The sequence below is a fragment of the Morone saxatilis genome, unplaced genomic scaffold (assembly GCF_004916995.1).
Source record: "Morone saxatilis isolate NCDOM2014 unplaced genomic scaffold, NCSU_SB_2.0 Contig10, whole genome shotgun sequence".
NCBI classification, from domain to species: domain Eukaryota; kingdom Metazoa; phylum Chordata; class Actinopteri; family Moronidae; genus Morone; species Morone saxatilis.
This window is the reverse complement of record NW_023339652.1, coordinates 9,566,008-9,574,887: the sequence shown is the minus strand read 5'-3', so window position 1 is coordinate 9,574,887 and position 8,880 is coordinate 9,566,008. Positions and strand designations below refer to the sequence as shown.

General features: G+C 43.0%; 1 protein-coding gene across 3 annotated transcripts in view; it reads left to right on the top strand.

The window, feature by feature from the left end:
• The first annotated feature begins 42 nt into the window (after positions 1-42).
• Positions 43-8,880, top strand: part of ptpn12 (protein tyrosine phosphatase non-receptor type 12) — a 40,347-nt gene continuing 31,509 nt past the window's right edge. For 2 of the 3 annotated variants that reach the window (XM_035675263.1, XM_035675271.1), the window contains exon 1: positions 43-221. In XM_035675263.1, coding sequence (XP_035531156.1) covers positions 120-221 — 102 coding nt within the window. In that variant the 5' untranslated portion in view covers positions 43-119. The remainder of the gene's footprint in view (positions 222-8,880) is intronic. The other variant, XM_035675279.1, reaches the window with a different exon arrangement.

Here is an 8,880-nt window from a genome sequence, read left to right as displayed (position 1 = left end):
ATATATATATTTTTTTTACATTTTATCCCCCTCTTTTGCTGCTTTGGGGGGATATTTTACACACTCAAAACAACAACAACAAACAAGGCATACGGGATACGTTACGAGAGGACTAAAGGATGGACCAAGCCGGCATCCTGAGAAAGTTTATCCAGGGGGTGAGGGCCATGAGAGAGGGGGACGAGGTGAGGGGAGAGGACAACTTCGGCAGCGACTTTATGGTGGGTGACAATTTAACATACCTTTGCCTTTTATCTAATCTCATATTTCCCCCACATTTAACTCCGCGCTGACCCCTTCATATCCCCACCGCCCTCCTCCTGTCTCCCCTCCTGTCTCCTGTATCTCCCCCCCTCCCCGAGGAGGTGAGGCAGGGGCGGCCACACTGCCCTCTTCCCTTTCCTCCCCATTTCCAGGCTTTACATGGCGGCCTAGCATTGTCTCCCCCAAGCCACAGCAAAAGAGAGAGAGAGAGAAAAAAAAAAACACACCACCGGCTCCTGTTTCTTTAAAAATACAGAGACAACAACAAAACAAGACGCGTTCACGGTCACTTTGAGCTTTTATTTAAAGCAAAAAAAACCAAACAAAGACATGGCGTTGTTGGGATAGCTTGGCTTGTAGGTAAATGCTGGGCTAAAGTGCAGTGTTATGGTGGCTTACTGTCTGTTAACCAAGCCTGATTGTGAGGGTACACTGCTATGATTCATTGTCTCCTCTGATGCCTAAGAAGCAGTGAATGTCCACCAACCTAACTCAGCTTCATTGTATTGTTTTTAGTATTCCTGCACATAGTTGTGATAGAAATCCCTGTGAAATATTTCCAGGGTGGCTGTAGTTTCTTATTTAGTGAAGTTTTAGGGCGGTTTGTACTGTAATGGATGATAAATCCACCGTAAGACAGTTAAAGCACCTTTTTATTTTTATTTTAATACACTCAAATTTTACCCTCATTGATATAAATAATATTGGAGACGCTTTATAATAGAATCAGGTTTACCAGCACCACAGACAGCCTCTAAATGGTCATGAGGTTTAGTCAAATCTGAACATTATAGCATTAATTGAGGTTGGATTGAGTGCAGGGATGTTGTATCAGACTGCATTAGTTTTTGGTTATGTGTATCTAATACTGGTAATGTTCACCTAGACTCATTAAATAGCATTTTATTGACATTCTTTCACGTGGAAAGCGTCTTTTGAGGCGTCAAAACGAGACATTTATTGATAAACGAACATATTTTGTTTGCCTTACGATGACTGCTGACCCACAGTCTTAAGGTTACCCACACTGCATCACTGGATGTTATTGTGTTGCAACTCTGGACTCAAAATAGGACTTGTCCCAGGCTTGTGAAATAGCAGAAATAGCCACACCAGGAAAGGCACTTCTATAATACCACTTGTGTCATTATGTGCTCATTTTACTTTAATGTGCCGTGATTAGGATACTTGAGATTCCACGCGCGCATTCATTTGTAAGTTTAAATGAATGTAAGTGTATTAGTAATACCAGTAAAGGATTCAGATACAGTAAGCTTCACAGAGTGGGTCAGGGGTTAAGTTAAGGGTTAAGTTAAGGGTTTTGATTTGCTTTACTGTACTACAGTTAGGGAAAGGGGCTAAATCAGCCTCAGAACGGTTAACTTTTACCTCCTTTTGCCTACAGTTGCAAACACACACACACACACACACACACACACACACACACACTATTCTCTTTACTTCCCTACTTCATGCAAGCTGCTTGCTGGAGCTTGCAACATTCTTTCTTAGCCTATTTCATAACATTTTGTCCTGGCTTTAAAACTGGAGCTTTATCAACTCCTGGGCATACTTTGTATAAAAGCTACACAATTTGACAGGCCTCTCTCTCCCTCTCTCTCTCTCTCTCTCCCTCTCTGAAATGAGGTACACGACATTCTGGGAATAAGGAAAACTCTGTGTATTGTGTCCCAATTGTGTGCTGATGACTTGGCCTGGCCTGTCTCTCGAGCATGTGTTTCAGAAAACAGGGAGGTAGCGGATGTTGCGCAAAAAACAGACTGCGAGGGGCGTTGGGCTGTGTGAGAGGCATTTAGGAAGTGCTTTATTGAGACGAGAGGAAAAAAAGGGAGCTGGAACCAGTCTGCCTTTGGCTTCTATACAGGCCATTCATTTCATAAAGCATGTGATCTGAAATAAAGCAACATGTTGGAATAATTGTCTAATCTCTGCTTTAAAAAAAACGATGTTATTTACTGTGGATTTCTATTGGCTGCTGGTTCCTCCTTAATCTTGAATTCTCCATGTAGAGTTGACTGGGTAAATGTAGGTTCTTCTTTTAGCACCACCACAATTCTCATTCATAACTTTACAAACATCCACGCCTTGCCAAACTGCCTACTACGACCACAGTCCTCTGCTGCTGTAGATTGGGAGGATCTGTATGTGAGAGGGTCTTAAAAGCTTGTTGTTGCGGTAGAAAGCAGTGTTCCTTTATCGATTTTTCCTGACAAAACACCTCCCACAGTTCTTGTACTTACAGAAAGCGGTAGCCCTTTAAGCAGAAACCCCCTTTTCAAACTTACAGGACACCACTTACTGCTTGTCGTGCCATGATTCTGCATGTGATATCTGTTCAGCTTCCTTTCCAAATTTACTTCATTGGCATGAAACACAATCATTTAATCATTTCCCTCTTAGCCTTTTGGCTATCACGCAACCCTCCCGAGAGTAACTTGACTATTAAACAAGTTGAACTAATTCTGTAATCTGGTTATTCACAGTAATCATGCAAACTTGCTGAAATATCAGCCGTATGGCAATCATGTAAATGGGGCTTGAGGCTAAATTTGCTGGCAACATCAGCCGGTGAATTAAAGAGCATGGCGTAAATTATTCAGCAGGCACACCGGCTTGTAGACAAGAAAACTTGAGCTTGAGCACAGGTGGGCCGCGTGCCGGTGTACCAGGCACAATTAAGAGTCATCAGCCACATGTAAGTGAGTGCTTTAGCTGGTTGCTGCTCGTCTGTCGTACCAATTTTGAGCGTCTCACGAAGCCTTCAATTGCTGGAGTCAAACTCACAATACCACAAGCGCATGGGGTGTGCTCCTTTGCGCACTGAGTCACCAGAGCACCCTGACATAACACCCACTTTAACTGGCTATTGTTGTTTATATATAGATTGTGTTTTATAGGCATAATTACAGTGCTCTGGTAGGGCAACGAGTCAGCGATTATATGCTTTGTTCGGTGCTCTTTTTCAGCTGTTTGATGGAATGGGAACGCTTGAAATTTCCCCAAATGTGAGAAGCGTCTTGTTCTGGTATTCAGTCGGGATTTTGCCGTGTCTTGAACCTACCAGGAACATTTTTGTGACCCATTTTGGCTGCCAGGATTAGCACAGGGCGTTGTTAATTTTAGGAATTTTGTTTAGTGGCGTTCGTACGCAGACACATGAACAACTGATCTAATTACACGGCACATATCTGTGCGTTGGGTGCGAGTACGTCAGGGCCTCCCATGAAGTGCAAGGAGACAGAGCAAGACACAGACCAGAGCCTGGAGTTAAAGATGTAAAGCAAACACATTTTTGTCATAGTCCTGGTGGTATAGTAATCCAAGAGCTAGATGACATGCTACTGTATACTATAATAACACTATCATTTCTTCCTTAACCCTCCGCCTTTTTCTGGTGAGTATATGACAGAGTATGTTTTAAAGTTGAACGTAACAGCTTTGCATGTTGGTGAGAAATCCAGGAACTATCCAAAAGATTGGTGATATGATGTAACATGTCATTAGCAAAAGGCACACGGTATGATCATTTTAACCAATCTGGTCTGATGACGAGGACTTAATTCAAAGGGATACAAAGGGATGAAAGGCAAAATATGTAGTGTTCAGACCTTGGGTTCGCCTCATGACGCAGGTTTTGCAAAATTGGGGCATCTGTGCAGTCGCCGGTTCCACAAAAACCAAACAATGGCAATCTTACTTGTTTCACAAGGGTGGTTATCAACTGGCTCTGTCAACCCACGGCTTTCCAAACCAGCTATTAGTGCGCTTATGTAAGAGAGCCAGAGTTTTTTAACAAATAGCCAGTTGCAGAGGCAGCATTATGGACACATCCAGAGAACATTTAGACGAAACATTACGAGAGGATGTCACCGTGTCACGTGTGGTGTGATTCAGTGGGTAAAAATAAAAATATGTCATGAAATTTTGGTCCGATATAAAAAAACCTATCAAAATATGACAGAAAAATTTAACATAGTTTTCATTTTTGAAGGCTAGGTAGGATTACGAGAGGCAAACTGCAATTGGCTTGACGACAAGACGACCCTAAATAGATGGCACCAGCTACATTACTAGCTAGCAAGCTGGTCAGCTTTCCAACTAAGAACACAGAGTAGCATCTCCATGAGTATCGTTACTGGAGAACAACTGTATGAAATGACATTAGCTGAAAGGATGGCCTCCTCGCTTCTGTTCCACTTCATCCCAGTTGAACTGTGTGCGAAGGCTCAGCGCTGGGTTGCTGCCACGAACGAACCTCAACATTTCCATTCAAATAAATGAAACGCTGTGTGAAATGTTGTCATAAATTTCGCTGTGACCAGACCCGTCCAAAGTTATATTGCTGACTCACAAATCTGGCTTTTGTGAAACAAGCTTCGCTGTTCTATTGGCGGATCACTGACTGCCTGCAGTGTCGGAGCACTTCAGTTTTGATGTGTCACTTCCTGTGGGCATACAGAGTCTCTGTATTTGACTTGGGCAAAGAGAGAAAACTGTTTCTTTGGTTTAGCCCTCTTATTTTTTTTTTTTTGCAGGCTCGCTTAGATGACAGTTACTTATAGTGTGTGTAGTGAGGTGGCAGGAGCATGTAGAGTGGAGCCCAAGGTCAGGTTGATTGAACACACAGCTGTTGATAGACACACAAGCTTCAGGGATTGGGTTTGCAACCTATGTGTCATGGGAAACCTTCTGTAACGAGTAGACCACCACGTAGCCTGGAAGAAACATGCTACAAGAGAAGACTTATTGTGCACAGTATTTTTGCAGGGTTGTCCCCAGTGGCAGTGGATCTCCAAACCCTGGCAGCGTAATACAAGTGTTACAAAAGACACCTAATTTATCCTCTAACTTATTTAAATCTAACTTGTTGTGGAACACAGAGCTGAGAACAAATTTCTTTAAAGCACATTGCAGTTTTGGCAACCGTCATGTGCAGAACAGACGTCTGAATACGAACAGATGCCTGGATATTGTGGGCCATGTATGAGGTAAGACGAGACACTGTAGGTGTCTTTTATGGAGGTGTAAAAATCATTTTACAGGTTCAGCAACTGTAGCTACATAGTGGTTGAAGTTGGAAATAAGGAGAAGTAAAAGGAGCACGGTGTAAAGACAGGAAATAAACCCCACTGCCGGAAACCAAAAGAAAGGTCTATGTGATCGGTTACCTCGGTGGTGTGTTACCTGTGTCATTGAACCAACTTTCATATCGCTTCTGTGCCTGCTTTTAGGAACACTGGGCTCAGCATTGTAGTCTAGACAGGGTTTAGACATAGGAGATCAGCCTGTGTGTGTGCGTGTGTGTGTGTGTGTGTGTTCCTGCCCCACCTTTGCAAGCAGATTACTCCCAAGCAGCACATCAAAGAAGGCGAAAAAGTGCAAACACACACTTCTCTAAACATGTGTCCTGTTGGGCAGACATAAAACACTCAGAGGGGAGGCAAGAAAAGGAGATGCGACAATGCCTAACATGCTAGTGTGTGTGTGTGTGTGTGTGTGTATTTTTTTCGTGGTTTTGTGTTTGTGTGTAATAACAATTTCCGCTGTCACCAGGGGGCTTCCCCTTCACCTTTTCTGAGTTTTGTGTGTGTGTGTGTGTGCATGTTAAGTGCCAGCACACACACATCTGAGCCCTGCAGCACATGATCTGGAAGCCTTTATGCCCCATGTATTGCACAAGCCCGCACACACAATCACCTCACTGGTCAGGGATGTGTGTAATAGCATCTTAGGCTAGGGCCAGTATGTAGTGTGTGGACCCATCCCAGCTAATCTAATGAAAGTGTAACCCTGGTTTTAAGACTGAGTCTGAATATATTCATGTGCACTGGATGCACATTGCAAAATGATTTGTGAAAAATTGAAGAAGCCTGGTGTGTTGTTTGTACGGCTGTGTACTTTTATTAGCTTGTTTGTGTGCGTGGGCGCGTGGAGGGTACGCTACAGGGGTCCGCTGCTTTTTGTGAGTGCGTGTGTGTGTGTGTGTGTGGCAACCACTGTAAGCCCGCCTCCTTGTTACTGTAACAAGACTTCCCAGTTTCTTTCGGTGTCACAAGCCTCCTTCTTCCTCACCTAGAAGAAGTAACAAAGTACAAATACTTTATTACTGCACTTGAGTAGTTTTGTCAGGTATCTCTGCTTAACTTTATTTACTTTTACTATTTTTTACACAAATATCTATATTTTAACAGGCTTGTAACATTTTAATGCATTTAAGGGGAATTATTGATTATTGTTATTTTTTTGCATCATGGCACGCCTTCCCAACGTCAACACCGGTGCTTATCTTGCACGAGAGACGTAAGAAGTGACATAAAAGATGTAACAAGACAAAAAGCAGACAAGAGAAGTAGACTCAACCAAGTTTCAGTTAGCTTTGCACAGAAACAGCCGGTAGAAATGTCTCTCAGAGAAACCAAGAGAGTGCTTTTTATTTTTATACACAGAGTACATTTCAGTGCGTTTCACTTTTACTCTATTTTTACCAGATTATTTTTATTACAGAAATGATATATTACATACTATATTATTTTAGTATCAGTACTTCTACTGGAGTAAAGAGTGTGTGTACTTTTGCCACCTCTGTTCTCACCCGCCCACTCCCACGGCTTAACCCAGAAAGCCTCTTGCCCCTGAACAGGGTGTTTCTCAGAAAAGACGCAACACACAATGTTTCCACTCTGAAGTTGGCCTGAGTGAAGTTTTACATGCATAACTCTTTATTGATCAAGATAAGAAGACCACACACTCAAACGCTCAGGAAATTCAGCAGCAATGCCCCCCTATGTGTGTAATGTGTGACGAAGGTGGAAGGAAATTGCTACACGGTGGAGTCATCCTGGGCACGGCAGCTCAACACACATCACACACGCATTAACACCAGCACCGGTAGTGTATTAAATTCTGATAATGTCAGTTACCAAACACGCAATAATGCTATATGAAGGCACCAGTTTGAGCCCCGTCACAGGAGCTGTGAATATCCGAGCAGGCCAAGTGATTAATGTACGCACACAAATTCAGAGCGCACACTAAAACACACAATGAGATCCTGTCCCAGATGATTGGGATTATGTGAGGTTTGTCCACATCTGCTTCCTGCTGCAGGCCTCCATCCAGAGCGGGAAGTTACCACCAGGAAAATACCGGTAAATGCTTACTGTGTTTGCTCAGTGCGGCAGCGAAGTCAACAATTTGAACTGAAATTCAAACAGTCAAACTCCAGAAATGACTCTCGGTGTTGATGTTTCTTTCAACCTGTGCAGTGAGTTTGTGAGGGTGTTTATGCTTTCGAGCTCATTTCAGAGACACTAGGGGAGGCCATGCTGTGAAAATGACGTCACTCTGAGCATCACCGGGAGAGTCACACGGTGGTCAGCTGCAGAATAGCACTACGAGGGGTTCACTGTCTCTAACTGAAGGACACTTCTCAAACCGTCTCAAAAGTTAGCCGGCCGACAGCTCAATGTTTCTGTATCTCCATTCATTCTGTCACGTTTTGTAGGGTATTTATTTAACCCTTACAGCCTCTTCACTTCGTCCCTTCCCTTTCTCTGAGCGCCCCGTCCCAAAGGCTGGCCTGACTGATGCAATGTTTTATCCCTTGTTATTTTACCGTGGCTTTTTTGTCATCATTTAAGTTGATATATTGTTTTTTTTTTCTTAGTTTGAAAGATAATGCCATCTGAAACAGGTAAACTACTTAATAGTCAAGTTTCCAGATGTAGTGCACATTTTAACCAAATTTCCAGGAAATCTGCTAAAGAGTTTGCTGCTGTTATATGAATATTAAGAAGGGATGAGCAGTTGTTGGTGCGAATCGTCTGTCCTGTTTAAACCGTTAAAGGAGAAGAGGACAGTGAGATGACGTGATGAAAAAGGATCAAATTGTGGTATTCGATTGATTTTTGGCAAGTTTGTTTGCACGTGCCTCCATGTTTCAACCTTTTATATCTATATTTCTTGTTCGCTGCACAGCCAAGTGCAAAAACCTCTTGCGATATTTAAGTTTCCATTCTTTCCAGGCAATTTCTTTTATGAAAATGTGCATAAAATAAAAAAACAAGGTGCAAGAAACAGCCGAATATTCTGATGCTTGATCCCGAAGGCAGTCTTCTGTTTATCGTCTACCTTTTTCCGATATCTACTTTACTCTCATCTGTCTCTCTCACTGCCCCTCCATTTCCCCACTACATCTTTGCTCCTGCTTTTATTTTCTCCGTCCACTTTGTTTTGTCTTCTGTAACAGCACAAACTCACTAATGAAAGGAAGCAGTGCGAGTAGTTTTTGTGTGTGTCCGTCTTTCGAAGTCGACGGCACGCTGTGTGGCCCCCGTGGCTGAGAGTTTAGGTTAGAAAGGAAGTGGGAACCCAGAAATGACGGCGGTTTTAAAAGGCTGGTTGAAGCCGGTGCTCTCGGCTCAGGCCAGGTGTTTCCTCGGCTCTGTGTGACCATATCGCCAACCACACACACACTAGATGCGTGTGCAGTTTTTTTTTCTTTTTGTTTTCTATTTTTAACATTACGTTCTGCTTTTTGTGTCATCACACACACACACACACACACACACACACACACACAGTCACATGTCCATT